The following is a 23,203-nucleotide window of genomic DNA, read 5'->3' as shown; positions in this document are numbered from 1 at the left end:
AAATAGCTGCATCTGAAATCGATCAACGTTCATTAGGGCAGGTGTGCTTGGGAGTGATAAGAAAGCATTTAAGGGTGAGTTTCTCGGTTCGTTAACAGTGCTTCCTTCGGTTTTATTGGTAGAAGGTGATTCGGATTCTTCAGAATTAAACCTGACAAAAAATGGAAAACATAAACAATGCATCTTAAAAAAAAAGCATTTAAAACATCTTCTTAACATTAACATTTGTGAAGGCGATTAATCTTGCGATGCGCTTTCGAGATAACAACGCTTGAAGTGGGCCTATTTTTATGCGTATGGCGCCAGCGCCCTGTTGCCAAGAAGCATCGGTGGTTCAGTGGTAGAATGCTCGCCTGCCACGCGGGCGGCCCGGGTTCGATTCCCGGCCGATGCAGGTTACGTTTTTATATTTTTATGAAAATTGGTTTTATACTGAATACCACTTTATTCTTAAAAATGGAATTTTTTTATACTTAAATGCTTCTTTGGTGTTTGTGAACATTTTCATGATATTTTATTTTTATTTTTTATGGAAAAAATATTATATGAATAAATCAGTATGAAATGAAAAATACAATAAAAATAAATATGTATATGAAAAATTGAAATACATCTTTGAAAAATAAGAAGAAGAAAAAGAAGAAGAGGAAGAAGAAGAAAATCAAAAAGAGAGAGAGAGAGAAAGAGAGAGAAGAAGAAGTAGAAGAAGAAGAAGATTAAGAAGAAGAAGAAATAAAAATGCCAATAACAAATAAAATTTAAAAGAAAAACGAACAAGAACGAGAAGAAAAATAAGAAAAGTTAAAAACATAAGAAAAAAGATAAGTAAATCGAGAAAAAAAAAACGATTAAGCAAATTTTTACCACACATTTTTTAAATATTACTTATTTTAAACTACAAAATTTTCTCGTGTTTTGTCTCATATTTTTGCAACTGTTTTACCTACTGCTGTTGTTTGCTCATATTGATTGAGATTCAGTTATTGACATGAGTTGACAATGATATATAATCTTACCTATGGCAAACACATTTTTGTCATTTTTTTCCAGCTCGGCCTAGAACCTGACTTCCAATTTACAGAGTAGTTTGAACTCTCAGTCTTTACGCTCCCAAACGTCAAACCCCCTACAATATAAACTCACTTAAGGAATATTCCCAAATAAATTGCTATTCTGTTCCACCTGTTTCTGGGCTGCAAAACTATTATCCTTAATCGAATTTACTCCTCTATATTTTCAAGAAATCAAATAAAGCTTAACTACCTCACTAATTTCTCTTCTCGAAATATTCCAAATCATCTCCCTCGAAGGCGTCATAAAAATTGCCTTTCGTTGAGATTTTACCAATTGGTGACTTGCATTTAAAAATTACAACTGTGCATAATTACTGGTCTTATGTCATTATCCAACGCCCGGCAGTGCATGTTCGACCAGCTTTCCTGAGGTTGAAAAACGCATTCCCCTGCGAAGCATTGAGGCTGCGAGATATATCGTCAATCGCAACGGCGCAAAAGCTTCTTTAATTGTCGCGCCTTGCCTCATTATATCGGAACGGAATGGGCAGCCGCGGTGTAGCGTAGTAGCCGGCCGGTACCGGTTGGGCGCGAATTATCACCCGGTTGACCTTCTTCTCCGCTAGCTTTGTGCTGTGCGCGCAGTTTTTTGCTTCTTTAATCTACCCAGATATCTGGGTGCACTTGGATGACTTCGAAGAATCAGCGCCTGGAGAGCGTCCGGATAATTTACGCATTTTTGTTTGCTTACAAATTGAAGAGACTTTTTTTTTGCTTTCAAGCTTCAAGTTACCAGGAGCAAGCTTCATTAGCATGCCGCTTTAAAGCCGCCGGTTTGGGATGCAACCGTTGGCCTCTAGGAAGGAAAGGGGAGAATCTCTGGTGGTGGTGGTGGTGTGATGTCTTTTCATCACCTTGTAGCGTTCCTCCCAAATGGCGCTTTAACGTTCGCCCTACTCCCTTATCCACACCACACACACACACACGCGCGAGACACCGACCTAAGCCTTATACCCTCGCCGTGCCGTGTCGAAGCACATGCAAAAAAGATATTTCCTTAAATGGGATTCAGCCGCATTGAGCGGTGCGAAAACCAGTCAGTCACTCATACGGTGCTGCCTGCCAGTTCTCGCCGGGGAAGGACACTTGTGCGCCGTATGCGCAATTATAGCAACCGTGACCCATTTTCGGGGATAAAACGCCGGCGCAACAGCAACTACTGGCTCATGCTGATGAAGTTGCGCCGAAGAGTCGGCCAAATGGGCGTAAAGGGCGACGATGATTTGCTTTCGGTTGGACACAGGGAGCGAGCTGCTGCTTATAGCTACGCGAAGAAAGATGCTACGCGAAGGTTACATTTTTCCGCGAATACCGTTAAGGTAACACCTATGGGACAATCTTTCCCTGGTAGAAGTCACACATCACGAAATCAGAAATTACCCAAAAAAGGTTATCACCGAGAGAGAGAGCGCGCGCGAGGATGATTGTCAGCTGAATAGCTGAGCCTTGGAAGATTGGGGCCGAGCTGTTTACCAATTAAGTTGCTTAATAAAGCTGACCAGGAGAGGGACCTGGACTGCAAGGGGACCTTCTCTCCATTATTTTGGATCTCCCTCAATCAACGTTCATTTCTTTCAATTAATGCACTTTCGCATCTTTATTCCAACTCGGTCTGCTCCGTGGACACTCCGTGTTCTGCTTGATCGAATCAACTCTCCTTTCCCTCTGATGACCTCCGCGAAGGTCGTATGTCAAGTGTGTCTCCGGTGGGGTCACTCGCACTCCCCTGCACTACTGCAATCCAATCAAATCCAATCGAACTCCTCCAACTAACAAACTTGCTCTAGTTCCGACTGCTAGCAGTCCTTGCAGACCACCAACGTGACTTGTTGTACACGTTTCCATATCACGGGCGCATACATTGGCGGGAAGTTCCAGGGAACTCCCATTCCGAACTCAAAGCAATAACCAGTTGGATCCTAAAATATTGCCTCCATCAAGCACAAACAACTTCTGGAGCTCTGGAGCTTTGACTTACCGTTCATTGAATAAACATCATCAAATTCTGAAGCGAGCGAACCGAGCCGATACCCTGGAACGCGCGGCTCTTGCTAGGGGAAACTAATATTATGCAAATTGCTCCTATTTAATTATCGCGCATAACTTTTTCTTCCTCGGGTCGCCGGGTCTTGTTGAATCCAAGAAGGGTTTGCATTTGAAGTCCCTTCCGTAAGGATAGACGAACTGTTGGAAAAGTTTCCTTCCTGATGAACCGGGTGAGCTGTTCAAGCTCCGAAGAAAGTTGGAGCCCCGTTTTACCTTTTCGCCCAGTTGTTCCTCGAACAACTTGGACTAGATTAGCGAGAGATAGATGAATAGGGGGAGGAAACACAGTGAGCTATAAAGCATATCAAATTGAAGGAGCAAAACAAGCAAACGCCCACTTCCTCTAGCTCTGGTACCAAGGTACGCTTTCAATTAGGTAGCACTGAAACAGGCGCCATTTAAAGACCTTCTCCCGAGGTTCGGATGCTATAAAGGGTTTCAAGTGGTGATTATAGCGGTACTAAGCACTCGAGAGCTTTTAGTGACCCGTTACGGGGGAAAGTGTTGGTGATAAATTTTGACGAGCACCCAAAACTATGTCCATCACGATATCCGGTCCACCAAAACTTCCGAAAACATCAATAGTGAGCTCAGGTAATAAACTTCGGTATGGACATAATAACTCCCCAACCCGGTCCAAAGTTAGGTATAATCACGTTGTCAACCTACCTTTTTTATCTGCATCTTCCAAAGGCCATGGCCGTTTCTAATGGGTCTTTAATTGCCAAACACTGGTGTGCAGTTCGTGATCGACCACTGGCTGACCCACATTTCGTTTCAATCAACCGGCCCCCGTCTTCTACCTCGAGCCCTAACAAGCTGATTCCGATTATATGATTATCGGCCTGCATATCGTAGATCACTATCGACGGCCTCGAATCATTGGTGTAATTTCAAGTTTCAAGTTCATGCCTTCCATATTGGGAGCGTGCAGGGAGTGTACCAGAAATCGGCAGAACGAGTTTCACCTTGGGTTCACACCTTTCGCGCGCGCGCGCTCGCGTTCGTGTAATTCAATCCTAACCTCGTGTGCCATTAACCGCGTGCAACACAGGCGAAAATGTCGCCGGTAAAGGTCTGTCGAGAGGAGAAATACTATTCTCCACCCCAAGGAGACAGAGACCTTAACTTAAAGTCTTAATTAAGCCATCGAAGTGGTGAGGTTCTTTTGAGATATTCCTCGCTTAATTAACGCCGTGAGATATTCTCACTTCTCTCACCGCGGGAAGTGATAAGATCTTCTCATCAGCTAACTCACACACCGGCCTAAAAGTTATTCTTCCGCACATCGATAACAATCGGTTCCCATTGGGGAAGTTTGCTAAACAAAATAATTTAATCAAAAGCACACTCCTGCGTATCTGGCTTCGAAAGGGACATCGTTTGAGCAACAAAGTAGTAATGCTAGAATCTGTGTCAATTTCCAAGTGTTTCCCGCGCTGTTGGTGTGTGTGTGTGTGTGTGTGTGTGTGTGTGGTGCAGGTCACGTCGTCTGAGCGTGACCTCATCAAGTGGTTCTTTCGCGCGGAAGTTATGTCGACACCCAGCGTCCCAATGTAGGCAATGGGAAGGGAAGGATGTATCATTTGCCAACTTCCGTGCCGAAGAAGAATTAATGGACGAGTGGTCTTGGGGAGTTCTCTCGTGTATTTATTGTGACACAAGAATCTTCCACCAGAGGACATTTTTCGGTGGGTGTAACCTACATATAAAGCACACCCAGGAACACCTAGAATCGCATTGGGAATCGCAAACGTGTCGGGAAGTTCAATGCGTGGCCGACGTGACTCAAAAGACCTTTCAGGGCTAATTATCATCCTTACACGAGAGGCTGACAAGAATGATGCACTGATGAGGGACGGGATTGATTGGCGTTTCGTTCACATCCACCGGGCGGATTGTGTCTGTCAAGTGCTTAAAAGGATTCCCACGAAATCTCCTTTGCAGTCCTGATGGTGCCCCGTCGCAATACCGAAGAATCTTTCGATCGTGAGTTGCCAATTCGGAGGACCTTTCTCTCGCCTCATGTAGCACACGATGCCGGTGCATCCCCGCTGAGCAATGTGGTGCATTTGTAATTCTAATTTCCGTCCCCACCCCAGCAAGACACGCTCGGTGCATCGTTCAAGGATGTTCACCGGCGGTCACAATCGAATCGCGCCCGATCTTGCCGACCATCTTGCAGTGCCAGGAATGTGTTTCATCTCGTATTTGTTAGCAAATGGGCCGTTTTGTGTTCCATTGCGAGCGTGACTCACCTTACTCACTCGTCGGAATCGCTTTGAAACATCGTGTCCGGGGATCGGGTCCTGGTCATCCATGGAAAACCGGTCAGTGACATCTTGCATCACACGCCCCGTGGAAGGTCATCGAGTACAAAACACGATCCTGAGTGGGTTTTTTTTTTCTTTCTTATGGGCAGATGCTTCCCGGAAAGTGTTTTCCCTTTTTGGGTACATTCTCGCCTCGCCCCCGTTTCGGCCTGCTCGAGACTGCTTGTGTCCAGCATTCTTGAAGGTTGCGCGTCTTGCAGTTCTTGCGCGAATGCAGTTATGGCGTTGGGCATGGGTGACCGGTTCGTGAGCGGCACGTCTCCAACGCTCTTGGACACGTGGTTGTGTTCCATTTTTGGCGCAATGTGGTTGCAGTTGTCATATACCGCTAGAGGACTAAAAATAGCTTGAGCCCTTACGAAATCGACCAGTGCGTCAGGAATATGGTACGGGTGTCGGGAGCAATCTGGGATGTTGTGATGAGACTGAGACATTGTTTGGTGTTTAGTGTAAGGGGGTTTCTCCTAGCTCCTTAAAAAAACATGGATCGTCACAAACACGAGACAACAACGTCCTTAAATAGCCATGATCGAGATCTCGCCTCAAGAATGGCTAAACTCACCATTCCGAAAAACATGCTCCAATTTCTGTGTCGTCCACTCACAACTCCTTTTCGGCCCTGTGTACTCCCAATTCGCTCGACCAGACAAGACTCTCGTCTAGACTGCCGTATTCTAAACAACCTCAGCGAGTCTTGTTTGTTTGTCCGCTTGGAGGTGGCAATTTGTCATCAAGTCACAGCCAAGCTTCTCCACCCATTCCACCATTCATTCATGAGCGCCAGTGCTCAGCACTGCAGGAAGATTAATGGCCGATCATCGAAGCTTCGCGTCAGCGACTTGCGTCTCGCGTGCTCGTGTCGGGTGAGCTGGAAGTGAAATGAAGTTCTATTTTGACCCGTTTTTTCTCCTCGAGCGCTCCCAAAAAGCAACCAAGTACCTCAGTACCCTAAGAAATGGGGATTATTACATGGTAAACATGGTATTGCTGGTCGCTGCTTATTGCGAAGGCTCTCATGACGGTTGATGTTATTTTACAAGCGATCCTTTTTTGGATGACTTTGGGTTCGTCCCATTCCACTTGATGGGTTAGAAAAAGGGTCGCTGATTGTTTGAAATCAATCACTCGTGAAGGTTATAGAAGGCTTTAGGCTAATTCGTAACCATTCGTCAATCCCTTCCGGTAAGCATGGGAGCAATAAACCTATTTGATTTGTTAATCAAATCGCTTGCTCCCATATTTACATTCGAGCAATTTGAACAGTAATGTAATATTGAATAAGATTTATGCTTAATTTTGAATCTTTACGACAATGTTTGCTGTCCTTTGCATGTGGGTTCTCATTAAAGAATCGTTGCCAAAAAAAAAAAAAATCTCAATAAAGCCAATAAAAATGCTTCTAAGCTGTTTTGGTGCTGTTTAATAGGACTGCTTTGCTAAATCACCAACGCACGCCATGCGTACATAAAATCCCACGCCAAAAAAAGAGAAACGAAAGCCCACCACCTAAAAGTATGTGCAAAATGCCAATCTAGGAAGGCAGATTGCGGGTATTTAATTTGCAATCTCGCCCGTAACGGTGGGTGCGTTACTTTTACGATCGCAATCATGGCGGCATACCGACCAAATAGCCAAAACCTCGCTGTTTTTTTTTCGAAGGTCTATCAGGAAAGGTATTTTTGCACAGGGGCCTATATTGAGTTAGGCCACCAACGGAAACCAACGGTTCGTGTACTGCCACGGAAAAGGTTATGGCGAATATCTAAGGTGCATTCCACGCTCGATCCCTTAAAGCTAAGGGTATGCGAAAATTGGGCTTCTCACCTGTCCCGAGAATCAAAATCCCTCGACAAAGCAGGTTCCGTGCGGAATCGATTCGGCATTTTGATGTGGATGCATCGTGGTGGAAGTCGTTTTGACAAGGTTTTTTCCCCTCTTTTCGTGGATTGGCGGCATTATTCAACGATCGTTTTTGCCATTTTTTGCATTGCTGGTGGGTTAAACGGAATGAGCAGCAGGCACGCCACGCGATTATAGTCCAATGGCGCATACGAATCCATCATCTAGCCTAGGTTTAGTAAGAGGAAGTGGTGAAGAAGTTGCAGGCAAGCTAGTTACCGATGGAATCGGTAGAATAATAATAGGGTTTTGGGGGTTTTTTGGAACAAAAATTTTCCGCTAGCTAATTTTTGCGATTTGAATCTTCCTAAAACGTCAAGTTAGAAACTGTCTTAAATATCGGTCCGGTAGCCGAGGTGACAGCGGAGCCAGGTCTGAAAGAGGCAGAACCGCGGTTCAAGTCCCATCTAAAATCGTACGCATAACTTGACTTTCCAGCTATATACACGGGTATAAACAAGTTATAGAATAGCGAGAAATGGTATAGGCTTAAGACCTCTCTAGATTGATCCATGGAACATTTTGGCTTTAATATTAACAATCGCAATACTCCCAGGTCGAAATCATAACTGACAGTTAACAGGGGTATATACTATAGTTAGTTGACCTTTTTTAAAGACTTTTGAGAGTTTTTGGAACGAGTTTTGAATACATTTAACTGTATTCTATCTATCTGTCTTCAATTACTCCAATTTTCATACTAAATCATTTCTAATCACCCTGCTGTACAGAATGGGTAGAAAAAATGACCTTCAAGGTCCTAGACATTAATTTGCATAGTTTTGGGTGCTCATCAGTATCCACCCCCGAACAAAGGCTCGCTGCCAGTTTAATGTCCTACTGTCCCCGTGACATTGAAGGTCATTAATTTTAAATTCATGATCAACGATGCAGAACCCGCCGTACTCTGCATGCTTCCATATGAGATTTGGACACCGAAATCAAGCTTCCGAATAGGCAGAATTGCCATTCAAAAATTGACCTGAAATTAAAAATCACGATAAGAGTGATGCACATCCATCACTAATGAAGATAACTCACACGAGCTCCGCGAGAGGTGTCTGGAGTGAAAACAACCCAACTCTATCTCTAGATCTAGATCACTCATCACCAGCGGCCCGTGAAATTCATCGCAAGCTTTATGAATCAAATTGTAATTTCTTGTTGCCTGCATGCCTTCCTTTGAGGTCACCCCCCACATATCTTCCGGTTGAGATCCGACGTCACTCCCATTGCTTTGGTGCTTCCAAGAAAGTCAGACCACGTCACTGCGAGTGCGTTCCAGTTTTGCATATTAGCGCCGGGTCTGTGCTACCCTCACATTACCAACACGATTATCGCTGTTGTTAAAACACCGCGTCATACGTTTAATGCCGAGAGTCCTCACCGAAGCGTCTCACAAAATGTGCGGAGCGAAGTAAAAACCACGTACAAGAGTCAGCTACTTGTTGGATTTTCTGCCTTCGCTACCAACACATATGGTGCGCTATTAGCTGCAACGCGAGCATTGGACATGCGTGACAGGGTGACGGTGAAGAATTCGAACCGAGGTGTGTGAGGACGCACGATGGATCTGCTGGACCCCAATGTAAGGGTGCAGAAGAATGTGTAGCAACAGTTGTTGTCACTGGAATCTCCACTGGTTTGATTGAGCGCGTACAACAAGCGTGTTACAGCTCCCGTTAGATGTCAATCTTGCGTGGCTTAATTGTCGTTGGAGTATTTTATAATTGCAGCTCCATAAATTCACCCTAGCTATATTGAGTCATTTCTGTGTGGAGCTGATGAATAACTCTATTAACTTTGTATGGAGACGGATGATCGTCACTGATTGGTGTAAATAGAGCAATGTATCATTTTCAACTAAGAAATAAGCCTTAAAATAGCGAAATTATTCTAGTTTTCTTTTTCTAGGAAGGATTTCTATAGATTCGTCTAGCATTACTATAGCCATCTCTTGACGTCATCCAAAAGCCTTAAACAGTTTGCGCCACCACACAAATGCAATTCTCCTCATCGTCATCCCGGCGAAACAATTGTGCCACATGTTCTCCAACTGCTGGAACACCCCAAGCTAGTGTACCAATAATCGATTTGTTTCAGTCCAATGCGACTACGCGCACGCATGCAGTCACATGTAGCGTGTCAACCCTAATAAAAGCACATTTGTCTTAATCTCGAGCAAGTGTGTACATTACATCATAAAATTTTTCATTTCATTTCTATTTTTTCTTGAAACCAATTTTTCCGTAAGTAAGCTTAGCGAACAATTTTCACTTCTAATTTTTTCTTTCTCTCTCTCTCTCTCTCTCTCTCTCTCCACAGTACGATAACGTGAACTCGTGCCTCACGGTTTTAAAATTGCATCAGGTTGGCGGCTTAGAATCGGTCACCCCGAATGACATTTGCAGCGGACGGTTAAAGGCTGTGCTGTCGCTCTTCTTCGCTTTGAGTAAGTGGTTATCTTCACAGTTCTTTTGATACGTTTATTATTATTTATCATTAAATTTAACGAAAAGTGTTCTGTCAATGATTTAAAACAAATTTTGAAAAAGAAAATTCCAACTGCATGTTCAAGCGTGCAGCCGATTGCATACAACACGGCGTAAAACGATAAAAAAAAACAGTAGCGACACCTATCGGCGACAGAATGTAAGCATTGCAAAAGCTTCCACGAAAATTCGCTAGAGGCGCTAGCATAACAATGAAATCGAATTGAAATGTTTTAGCCGAGACAAAAACCATTTATCTTTTTGCTGATAAATTTTCAGTTTTTGGCGTTTTTTTTTAATTAAAATTTTTTTAATAACTTTTAAAAACTTGCTGACAATACGGCATTGGATCGTCATTCTTAAAACATAATAAATAAATAAATAAACTCATAAAACTAAATATAAAGAATTTACTTTAATAACGTTTTTTCCCATTTTTAATACAAAATATTTATACAATTAAAGTTTAAAAAAGTAGTTTAAAAATAAATTTATCATACTTAGTAGCGATTTTTTCTTGAGGAACTTACTTATCTTATTGGTAATTTTATTAAATAGGCCGATATAAACAAGCGACGAAGCAGAAGTCCTCGCTACAGCTACAACCACCGCAACTTCATCAGCAGCAGCAGCAGCAGCAACAGCTACAACAGCAACAACTGCCACAGCAACATCAAACAAAGGTCGAAATCCATGCCGTCCCTGCCGAAATGACGAATCGGTGAGTGTTTTTCTATTTTATTTCTATAAAAAAGCCCTTTAAATTAAATCAACTATATAAAAGACTTGGACTAAACACTACATAGGACGAAAATTTAAATTACTTTACATTGAAAGGGGCATGTTCGCATTCGCCGCTCAAACTCCCAAAAGATTACTTGAAGCGAAACAATCACACTCAATCTACCTCTCCAGGAGCAGCGTTTAAATCGTTCTCCACCGGGCTTGGAGCTGAGCGAGGCTGTGTATTTGCAAAACAAAGCGATTTAAATGACACAACAGGACATGAAACGATGTGGTTTTTGGGTGGGTATGGAGGTTGTCCCAACCAACCCAACATAGAAGGATTCATTTCAGAAGTGTTGATGGAAACACCGTTTACGAGGAGCTACTAAGCGATTCAAAACGTTCAACTACAACTCTCATTCCATCAAACCCCCTTTTAATGTACTATTAAAGCAATATCAAGCACAAGTCACGTTTCTTCTATCGCTCAACGAATCGCTAAACTTCCCGGCATGCAGCTGCAATTTAGATCGACGATAGTGCACCGGTTTTCTGCAGGGTTTTGTCCATAATTTGCATACTTTCAATATCCTCAACGGACGATGTTTCTCGATGAAGGGAACGCTCTAATCCTGAAAATCGATGCTTCTCTCTCTTCGCTATCCATCTTGTCGGCACCTTACCAAGGATTCCGTTTGACTTCTAGCTGCATCAAACAAGCTGCACAAATTACGCTTAATTAACCTTATGGGGCTGGATTAGTAGCTTCAAACGGTTCGGATACAAACTAATTTCATGCCAACGGTCGTATTAACAAGAAAATAGCAACATTTCCTATTTCTGGACATTTTACTAGCTCTCGGACAAGGACTTTTCCATCCGATTTTACCCAACCAATGCTCGTGCTTCGTGATTGGATTGCCGGTTGAAAGATTTTATTCACTTTACTTTCACCGCGTGTAACGCCGGCCCTAACACAAAGTACACAAATGCTTGCTCCCTTGCCTGCATTTTTCCCCCGTCCCTTGGAGCGAGGTTAAAAAAAAGGAGCAAACAGGAAAATCTTCCTATCGCTTGTCCAGGCGCTCCTTATTTTCCTGCTTTCGATCGATTCCTCGATTCAGAGGGAAGAACCATAAAAACCTCCGAAAACCTTGCGGGAGACTTGTGGGGGAGACTTCCTTCCGCTGGACGCAAATGTTTGTAGTTTATGGTTCTGAACCTTTCCCCAATCGGAACTCCCCCCCCTGAAGGTTTAAATTGTGTTTCCACACGCATTTGTAAGGAAATATCATTGCTGGGGAAAATTGAGTGTGACAATCCTGTTTGGTAAGGTGTGATACGGCGCGGTTGTCCTCCAGTCGTTCGGCTAGCTACGGGAAACCATCCTCGAATGATCGAATACCTGATCCGTGGAGCTGGTTGTAGCATGTCCAAACTCGTTTAAAGGTACAACGGTTCTGGTGGGTCGTCCGATGATGATGAGCGTGAGGAAAATGATGTTTTTTCTCCTTCTTCTACACATCGTACCCTCGTTTAGGCTTGGACTCGCCGCAGGGGGTTTATTTTGGGGCGAGAAAGTTTATCCCCTCGTCTGAATAATTTCTCCCCGATTCTAGCCATCTCCCCCGAAATGTGTCCTTGTTGGGGATTCTACATCAAGCGTACGGAGAAAAGACATTTGTGCTGCATCAGTGACAAAGAAAGATATTAAACTCGTAAACGATTGTCAAACGGGGAAGAAGATGTGGTCCTCGCAATTTGGAGAGGATGAGAAGAAGGTTTTTTCTTGGGAGGGGGAGAAAAGTTCTATGATTATCGATTGATAATCAACGCATATTGTTAGAGATAGAGAGATCGATAAAGATAGCTGGAGTGAAGGGGATAAAAAGGCAATACATTTAAGACTTATTCTACGTTAAACATACAGAATATGGAATAAAAAAATCAAATTTACTCTAAAATATTCAATATCATAAAAATAGGGGTAGTTCTACTTAAAACATCATAAAAGTATGCAATATTCGATTTAAAAACGCCTAAAGGTATGCAATATGCACGTAAATCCCTTTTTTGCAGCTCTTTTTCCACGACAACCTGTTTGTCTCGTTCCCCAAAGCAGATTATTGATGTTTTTATCCAATAAAACCCATTAATTTACCGCTTGTCCCTCCTATTGAAGCCATTAAAACTGCTCCACTATAGGATATGTAACCCAGGATTAGCCTTACCAGCTGTTGTAGCACTTTTATTTGGTTTTAATTTACGGCACCAAACGCATCCAGCAGGTAGTCATATTTTTGGTCATAAACCAGGGGATACCCAGCCGGGAATAAAGTACGAAAAAGAGAGAGAGATTGCTTAAGAAATAAAAAACTGACCCCATCGACAGACCGTTCGGAAGTGGAGTTGCAAAAACGCCCTGCCCAATGGCACATGGTAATTAAAACGAACCATAATCCTTTCCGTGTCGCAGGATAGATTGTCGGAAGTAGATACCTTTTTGGGACCCCTTCTGTACACACACATGGCCGTTTTTACAGTTCGGGAATGTAAATTTATTCATCGGTATTCTTCGGTCGAGCTCTGCCGTCTGTCGCTATTTTCTCGGGGACGTACGCCACTCGAGAGCTTACTGCATAGCGTTAGTTAGCGACCCGTAATTCGTTTCTATCCGGGTTTGGGTAGGTTAAAATTTATTGCACCTAAATGACAGTGGAGGGTCTTCCGAATCGAGCAGGACATCCATCCATACCATCTAGTGTCCTGTAATAACTCATACAGACTTGAGCCACGTGCTCAATCCCAAACGTATTGACCATAGATGGCCGAGTGGCCGAGAAGAAACGATCGATCTTCATAAGCTAGCACTTGATTGATTACCAGAATCACACATACACACACACATATTTATTTTCGATTGGTGTGATAAATGGTGGTGTCTCGCATTTCGTCAATTATGCACGACAACGCCACAGCCGAAATATTTATTGGGTGTAGAAGAACCGAAACAAATACAAGCTTGTACCGGGGATTAGTGGCTACAGGAAACACTTAAAATCTTAGCACGCGACACGCGCCATAGCTGCGTTAAGATGAAGACAAATATAGGCCTAGTCCCGGGGACACCCTCGTTCGCCAGTAGACGGAATTCGATTCTGGGGTGGAACGATGTTATCCCATCGCCCAGACGGAGCGACTTTTGCCTTGTATTATTAATCCTTCTTAGATGCTTCCGACGGTGTTTGCCCGGTACAGATTCTGGAGGGTTCTGGAGTTCCTAAGATCACCAGAAGATATCGCGAAAGGAATCCAGAACTTCCTTTCGTTTTGCTCTATAAATAATTTCTAATGGTATTCTGAGCACTAAAATGGTGGGGAGCAGTTTTTTTTTCGTCTATTCACTTTTTCTCCCTCTGGATTGCACTGGAGCGCGGTTTCCGACATTATCCTGAGTAGGCGGCAGTCGCGTAGTTACAGCAACACCAACACTACCGAGAGGCTTTTCACGCACAACGGGAACAAGGATAGCAGAACTAGAAAGGGATAAATGCAAATTCAAACGTTAGCGTTCGTTACAGAGTTCGTTGGAGGACGTACAGGGAGCCAGCAAGGACATAAATCTTGTAACCCCCCGCCATTGGACGAAAATCCTCAACCATTTACGCACCCAAACAAACAACAACGCTGAAACAGGAGTCTAGCTCATCCCTCAGGATATTCGGGATGGAGCACGTGTACGTGTGCGTTACACACAGCTCCGCCAGCAAGAAACCCTAACCTGGAACACCATAATGTCCCGAATTTGAAACAACCCGTCGTAGGGTGGCATAGCGGAGTTACGCCGATGGACGTTCGCACCCTTCGAACGCGTGTATTATTTGATGCGTGAAAAAGGATACACATGTGGGGCACAGCATGGGTGAGGGAGCTGGAGCCACAGTAAATCATGTCCCATGTGGCAAGGCTCCAAACCCTGCCAAACGGGTAGCGGCTCTGTACTTCTGGACCTACTGTTTCCAATCATCACGAGGGCCAGCGAGCTTGGTGATTAGTGAGGAGTTTTCTTCCGAAAAATGAGTACCTTCAAAGTGTTTCTTCTGAGAGTTGGCTGTCGAAAAAAGGGATTGATTATGTTAGGATTTTATAAACACACATTAACAGGCTTGATAACTTGGTCCCACCGGACACGTGCAAATGAAACTCTCGGCGGAGATTTTTAAGACCAAATTAGTGCAGTTATTATCACCAGGATGAAATCTCGAGCACCCCTTTAGCTGGACGAGGCGGATATCCCTTCATGCCCACTAAATGCCCTCGTTTTGGTCGATATGGTGTAATACTGGTGGTAACGTTAATGCTTCTTATCATAAAATGCGTTACATTACCGGAAAATTATATCCCCTCTCGTAGGTCAGATAAAAAGGATCACCGAGGGTTAGCTGGGCGCATACGGAAAATAGATGGTGATATCAGGTTAATACCTCCATAGCGTTATTAATGGCTAAAATTCAAAGTGTAGGATAGTTTATGGTAGTGGCAGTTCAATTCCTTCACGTCTTTTGCACCATATTATAACAAGACAATACAATTTTGATAGAAAATTGCATAACTTCAGGCGTTTTTGTGTTAAATATTCAAACTTCAAGGAGATGGTTATTTCTAAAATCGTTTTAAGTTCTAGCACCTTGTTCAAATATAATTCATTTTTCTATTCTCGATGCAATCGATGCCATAATTCATTCTAAAATGTTTTATAAATGAAGATTAATATCAGCAAATCTGTATCAAGGATAGATTGAACTCACTCAAATTCTAATAATGGGTTATAACTCTTGGGGTATTTTTAATATATATGGTCTAAAAAACAAACTTCCAAAACTTCCCTTAGAATGAATAAAAGAAGGCCAAGCCAAACAACTTAAGGCATTTTTAAAGAGAAATTGCATACTTTTAGGCGCAAAATTATACAAATGTTATTAAATAATAATCTTTCTCCATATTCGAATGAAAAGAGGAACTATGTCTAGATCGATTTTGAATTAAACACTTCAAAGCCATTCACAATTCAATTGAAATAAAGATGGTCTGATCTGAGGATAAAATTTGATCTACAACGCTATCGCAATTGAATAATAAAAAAGGGCATATGGAAATTTTTATGACATCCCTCACCATAAATCAGTCAATCGTTGTTCTGGTTGATTATGGATGGAAAACTTTCGATTGTTCTACGTAAAGGGAAGGTTTGGAGTACTTTGGGGACCCACTCGAGGGTGGAGCATGCTTTTTTGTTATTGAACCAATATTCAATTGGCTTTCATTTTTTCGCTGTCAAGAGCGAGGCGTTTGATGTGTGTTGAGCCGCTGCACTTGAACTTGGGCTCTGTTTCCTGGAGTTTCAAGTGTTGACATTCACCGCCACAAAACAGGAACGGTCGTGACTCGGGATTTGGGACTTTCTTTGTTCATTTCTTTACCCACGTTTCATTCACTCCGTTCCATTCTTCTACTCCCTCTTCGCGTTGTGTTATTGACATTGACGTGAACAATATGTGACGGGGCTCCCGACACCCCCTGAGGGGTCCCTAATTAACATATGGTTCCGGAAATGAACCCCTTTTTCGGGTTGACCTCATCGGCAACACCAAGCCGAACTTTAATTCAATTCCACACGCCGTGCCTCGGTCCGTCTCACACTCGGTTCGGCTGAATGATATTGTGACAAAATGGTGCGACACGCGCTTTTCACACCAAATCCAGCTGAAAAGCATCCGAATGTTGGTGCGCGGCAAGCGAGCATTGTATGTGTAGTAATTGAATTCGAGCACAAATTGCATTTATTTCACCACACCTGATTACCTTCTTCTCACACACCTTTTTGTTGTTGCTGTTGAAGTTTTTTAGCGGTTAAAAGTCGGCAGGACCCCCGGAGGCAACAACGACATGCATTTATTCAACAACCTACCTACCTCCCCAAAGATTGGAACGCTTCAGAAACTGTTTGATTGTGACTGCTTGCTTGATGAAAGGGCAAAGTTGCCTTGCCAAGGAAAAACTGCCTCGAGTGTTACAATTTTCCCGGCAGCGCTCGGTTGAAAATCAATTTAAATTCACATATGCTTTTTTCCTGCTTTGCCGACAAAAGAAATCTTCCGCAAAATTTGGGACTTTCTCAGTCTTTGAGGGCGGAAGTTAAAGTCTGCTGTACAGCCGCCGGCAAACGACACGTTTTTCGGGGGTTCCGATTCCGAAAGAACAATGTGCGACATATCGCTGCTTCTCACACCCGAGTTGTAATGGGTTCGCTAAATAGTGCCGGCGCTTTGTGACAGTGTGATGCTGCGGTTTCCGTTTTTGCGACACCTTTCGAGACGCCATTCGATGACTTTTTGTACCGGTCGGTCGGCGGTCTGATTCGTTTTTGATGTCATTATGGTTTGGTTGACGTGTGGCTGCTAAACTTCTGAAACAATTCATTCTTTTCTGGTACAATTTAGCACTTTTTTTCTTCTCGGAAACCCTCCATTTTTGGAAGTAACAATGTAATTTGCTACGTTAAAAAAAGCCATAATTAAATCTATATTAACACAATACAAACTGTAACACCGGCGCTAAGTAGCCATCTTGGTACATCCTCCTGGTCGGGAATGAGCGTGAGCCGGCGTTTAAAATTCCACCTACACACGCACGAAACAACCATCAACAATCCCCTTTCTACCATGCATGCTGCACCCTGCTCTACACGCAAAAAAGCGGTTCTATTGGTAGAGAGGGTCTCTTTCTTTCGGGCCGTTGCTTAAGTGGTAGGAGAAAATGCAGAATGCTCTCTCTGGTTGCCAGGCTACGCAATGTTGATTGCGAGAGACGCCGTTTTCCAGTGGCAGTCAAACGACTGAACTCTTTTGAGTTGATTATTCAGTTCAATAACGCTTCTTCAATCTTTCTTTAGGCGTTTAAATGCATTAACTTATTATTTAAAGAAATTGAAAAAATGAAGTTTTAATAGAGGAATGTTTAATTTTTTATTCTGATTTATTACAGATTAATATATATGATATGATATTACAGATAATATATAAGATATGATGCATAATATCTTGAAAAGATATTTTTGTTTAAAATTGCTTACGTTTTTTTAAATTTATTCAATAATCTATGCTTTGCGCCCTTTATTTGCTGTAGTCGTTTTCAAAACCGCTAGTATTCTATTTATTTGAACTTTATGAAAACTAATATTTATTTGAACTTTATGGAAACTAATATGACAACTTTCTGAAAACCATTAGAATATCCTTTGCGTACATTCAAAACTTATTTCCGCTAAAAGAAGCAGTTTTTCTTTTTGCTTAAAACACATTTCACTTATGTCTATTACTATTTTACGTCCTTTTTTTACGTCTCGGGTAAAACCAAGACGAAACAAGTCAGAAACAGCAGACTTTCCGAAGTTAAAGTACAAAAAAAAATGTTATGTAGCTTATTTGGGCTTTAAGGCTTATAAAACTCTTAAATTAAATTTGATAAAAAAAAATCCTAAAAAAAATTTTTAATATTAAATTTCAAATAAAGTCGTCTATTGTGTATTCATAGAGGAATTACAATGATTTATTGACAGTTCTGTCTATTGTCAATATTTTAATTTTTATGGTATTGTTCACAGAATTGGACAAATTCTTCAATTTAAATTGTCATTTTATAAATAGATGCTCTTTAAAAAGAATAAAAATGCATACAAAATAGTATCTTCCACATTGTACGTTGCAACGTTCAAATTACTTGACAACCTCTGCATCGCCATGCTCACCAATCGCACATTTCTCTCGCGCATGCTTTCTCTCGGCACCGGGGTTTGCGTTTGAGGGTGAGAACTTGTTGGCTTTTCCTCGCGCCCCAAAGCCAAAAGCCGGCGAACCCGGTCCGTTTTCCTGTATTTATATGTATTTATGTTTGAACGTTGCTAGCGCACGGACGTATCGCGCTGCATCGCGTGCCGCGTGTTGATTTCGCGTATTCGGTTGTGGGTCTGTGCTATATCGAAGCCTACTCCAAGCCCTTTCGGAAGCAAGGTAGTGGTCGTGGTTCGTGTAAAAAATATTCAAGGGTGTGTGTGTGTGCATGTGTAGTGTGTTTGTGGAAAGGATCTTCAACAACAAGGAAAACAAAAAAATACGGATCTCTATCGGAGGGGTGAATTTCGATTCCGCGAGGGTTCGCAGAGCACACCGCAAGGATAGCCACTAGCTAGTGTCCCTTTCAGTAAAATTCGTGTAGCAAAAAAAAAAGGAGTCCATTTAACGCGGCCCGAATGAACACACATCTGGCGTGCGTGACGGGCTTTTTATTGTTGTTCGGTGATCCGACTCGTGCCGTGCGCCTCGGGTTTCAATCGGAAAGCCGCGATTAGATAAGCCGGCGTTAGCGCACGATCGCGACTCGGTTCGCTAAATCAATACGCGCTTTTGTATGTGCTCTTGTGAGGTGTTTGTGTGAGTGAGTGTGTGTGTGTGTGTGAAATATAAAATAAATTATACAAATCGATCCGCAATGGAAATCGCGAAAGTGCATCTTGCTGAGCTCGATTTCCGTGTCCATGTTTTGTTCGCCCACCGAGCACCACCAGCGACTGAGGTCAAAAGTATCTTCGGGCAGTGTTTCGAGGTCACCCAGAGCGATTGAATGGGAGAGCGCGTGCTGGGTGGATGTTGTGAAGTTCAGCCGTGATTTGTAGAGCTTTCCAGCAGATAAGAGCGGTGGTCGGTCGGTGTCGGCCGACTGCTGCCAACTACTACTGACTGCCTCCATCCCGATCAGATTGTAGAGTGGAATAATCCAGGAAATGTTTTGATTTATGCGTTACCAATTAATGGCACAATAAAACTAATGAACGCACATTTAAACAACAGTGTTGCCAGTTGCTATTCGCCGGGTTTCTAGACGTTGTGGAGGCAGGCATTAGCCAACTCATACTCCCGGTGGCATGGGTGGAAAGGATTAAGCGACCGGCAGGGGCGGATTGTTTTCAAAACCTGATGGAAATTAAATTAATGGCAAAGTCCACCTCCTGTGTGCATCATCTCTCCGACGTCGAATCACATAAATCCTTTCCCTATCCGCTGCATTGATCCTGACGACATGGTGACGTGGCAGTCCGAACCACCGAGGGTGATTTATAAGCATTCTGCTACTGTTTGAAGCTACCACACCATACATTTGTAGAATTAATTCAAGGACCTAGCGGATAGATGACTGTGCTGGAATGGGTTGCAACTTTGTGGACTCTCCAAATCCCGGAAGAAACCTCAACATTGGCATTGAGAGGCTTCTGTGTCCGTCCAGCCGGCATATCCCCGGCGAGATCTCGGTTATCTTCAGCTAGTAGCACCAACGCTACCAAAGTGACTTTCTGGTCGCTTGTGTGGCTAACCGACAACGCTCACTGTTGCCGCCTGTTGCCGTACGCGAAACCACACACTTCGAACGGCAAGTGTAAACAGAAACCACATAACGGCTCACGAGAAACCCCAGCCGAACGTACGGATCTGCAAAACGTATCGTCCGTTGCGGTGGAAGTGCATGCAGGAGAGTTGTTGCTGCTGCCCGCTGGCGAAAAATGTAAACAAATCCCTTTTTGATCTGTCAGATCTGTCTGAGGAGGCTCAGGGCGAGAAGGGCAATTCACAGACCGGAGTCGGTCGGCCAGCCGGCCGGCCGGTGGCAATTTTCTTTTGCCCTTTTCGAAGCGAGAGACAGAGAGATTGCTTGTGTAGTTGTTTGCTTCTGGTGGGTAGGTTCACTCTCACCATATTCCTGTACCCACCAGAAAGACAGACGATCGGGACACACAATCGTCTGGCAAATAGTTTATAAAATCAACAACAGCAAAACCGTGGAGGGAAAAAAGAGAAGAAAAAAAAAAGGCAAACTTACGATAAGGTGCGATTCTTGATCTTTGCACACCCTATTAATGTCCGCCCCTAGGAAGACTTATCTGAAACTCCTCTCCACGGAAGGAATCAATTTATAGGCTTCCTTGGGCAGCAGTGTTTATAGACTCTTTTTTGCCTCTCTCGCACTCTCGCTATTTACCACTTCAATAAACATTTGTCAATGGTTGAAAAAACAAGACACGCCACACGGCAAAATCGAAAAAAGGATAACAATGGACAGAAGGAAACAGATTATGCAAACACGAGGGATGCTCTCGAGGTGATAAAGATTCATGGGCCGAACCCTCCGTTCGTGCTGCATCCAATCTGCCCCAATGAGTTGTTTGAGCAGGAGATTCTGGTTGTTGGTGAGTGATGATAAACAATGTTTCCAGCTGATGGAAATTGTTTGTTCGGCAAGGATAAGGAGATAAGGTTGATTTGATTGACAAAACCTCCTGGAACATGAATCGAAATTTGTAAACTTCCTACCGATAATCCAAAAAAAAACAGCAACAGGATTAAACCAATGAATATATGATTATCAGCAAACAGCATTCAAATGCGTCATCTCGGAAGTCTGAGAGGTGTGCAAATAAGGCACAACAATTTATCGAGATGAAAGAAGACATCCGGATAAATGGGAACTGACCGGAGGATGTCCGTAAATTGAAAGATAGTTGAACGAACCAGACAGCTCACCTTCCGAAGCGCACCTGCACCTGGCAGTCGTTGGAGAACTGACAGTCTGTGGGCGGTGTTGCTTACTATTTTTTATATATTTTAAAACTCTTCTCTTCATCACCTCTATGCTTCACTGTTCAACGCCTCACTTTCAGCTCGCTCTTTTCCACGACGAGATGGTATCATTTTCATTACGATAAAACGTTTCCTTATTTTGCTCTTTCCACCGGGGAAAATACGATCTCCCGTGTTCAGGAGAAAAATGTCTCCAAGAAGCAGCAAACTGGCAACGTGATGACATGGAAAACTTCTTTTTTTCTCCTTCATTTCCCCCCCCAAAAAAAAAATCCCCCGAGAACTGATGAAAACGTGACAAGAGTAGCCCGTGCAGCGGGAGGGGGGCCCTTTACCCCTTTTATTCGCTGTCTCTTTAATGTACGATTGTTTATTGTTGCTTTTACGAAAGTATCGCCCACACACGGTTGGTCCCTTTTTTCTTGTGGCTGCAAGGAAAAGTCCCAAAAACTGGCTGGGATTTTGTTTCATGTTTAGTGGAGGGATTTTTCGGGGGTTTATGCTGCTTCTTCCTCGGTACAACTGCGCTGTAGGTGTCACCGACAGAAGCATTCGCGGTGGATGACTCCCCAAGTCATCCGGATGAAATGTGAAACTTCTTCCTGTGTTCGGCTCTCTCTCTCTCTCCCTCTCGGATGAGACATATCCGGAAGCGTATTACACCGGATTGGCCGGATATGGTGGGTCTAGAGCTAAGTAAAAAGCCATGCAATTTGTCTACCTTTCTCGTAAGAAGTTTTGTCACTTTTTTGTGTTTAGTTGGTGCACTTTGGTCATTAAAACATTTCAAATGCAACTACACAAAAAAAGGCAAGAGCTTAAGGGGATTCTTTGCTTTTGAAAAATGAATTTGCCCAGGCAAATAATTTCTGAGGGTTGTACCACAGTTTTGCTCATTACTGTTAGGATTGGCAGGGGTTTTAGGGTACCAGTATAATGATCTATATTTTAATTTAAATTTTAAATACGTCAGATGAAATGGCAAAGTTTTTTTATTACTGATCCTGTTGTTTCAGGCTAATAGAAAAAATAGTTAAGAAATTAGTTAAAAACTAATTAATTGGGTTTAGTATTATTCAATCTTATTCTTTCTTGTCTGTAACCTATTAGGTCATGCCTGCCATTTCTCGCTTACTAGACTTGTTGATACCGCATAATTGGATAGTTGAACACCTGCCCTGCCCTGTCACATCTACCATCCCCAATATTTTTCATCTTAGCACATTATCTTAAACGCAAAAATAGAATACCAGATACTGCAGGGAAAGACCCCTCAGGCTTGCCGGATAATCATTTACCTTTTTTTTGTTACCATTTTGTAGTAAAAAAAGTTCTTTCGTCACTGTCACATTTAAAAAAGCGTCTTAGCTATTCAAAAACACGGAGTTTACTCAAGATAAGAAACAGTTGTTAAATTAAACGGCTAAGCTAAATTTTGCCTTAAAAAAATTATTTAGCCTAATTTTATCTTTCAGACGAGCAATTAATTTTGATACAAAAATTTTCTCCATTGACTAAAATTGCACAATTAAAGTGAAAATGTCTTCCATTTAAAAAACATTGTCAATTCAAATGACACAATTGTAATTTCTACTTCATCAACTTGGTATCTACTATCTTTCATTACCACGAACCCTGCAATTTTGTCATCAACCAATGAGACCATATTTTTTAAATTAAAAATCATAATCATGATTAATCGAAGCTGTCTCTCGGAAACTCCCAAACCCAAAGAGCAGACTTTACTCACCTCCAAGGCAAGTGCATTGTTCTTCCATATCAACCTGCCCGGGGAACTAGAAAACATTTTCGCAAACAGCGTTGTTTTGTGTAACAATCGTACAACAATCTTAACCACTACTTGCACAACCAAGTTCCCCTGTTTTGTGTGTCTGATGCTCACCGCCATTAGGGAGGATGCTTTAAAATTTGGGGTGCATCTCAAA

The 23,203-nt window shown here is 42.6% G+C and overlaps 1 protein-coding gene and 1 non-coding gene across 11 annotated transcripts in view; both read left to right on the top strand.

Moving 5' to 3' along the window:
• Positions 1 to 23,203, top strand: part of LOC118510785 (protein sickie) — a 292,680-nt gene that overhangs the window by 144,797 nt on the left and 124,680 nt on the right. For all 10 annotated transcript variants that reach the window (XM_036053072.1, XM_036053071.1, XM_036053070.1 and 7 more), the window contains 2 exons: positions 9,677 to 9,803; positions 10,402 to 10,564. In XM_036053072.1, the coding sequence (XP_035908965.1) occupies positions 9,677 to 9,803; positions 10,402 to 10,564 (290 nt within the window). The remainder of the gene's footprint in view (positions 1 to 9,676; positions 9,804 to 10,401; positions 10,565 to 23,203) is intronic.
• On the top strand, positions 324 to 394 carry Trnag-gcc. The gene has a single exon. It is a non-coding gene; the product is annotated as a tRNA-Gly (tRNA).

This window comes from Anopheles stephensi, chromosome 3 (assembly GCF_013141755.1).
Source record: "Anopheles stephensi strain Indian chromosome 3, UCI_ANSTEP_V1.0, whole genome shotgun sequence".
Classification (NCBI taxonomy): Eukaryota; Metazoa; Arthropoda; class Insecta; order Diptera; family Culicidae; genus Anopheles; species Anopheles stephensi.
This window is presented reverse-complemented; position numbering and strand designations above follow the sequence as displayed.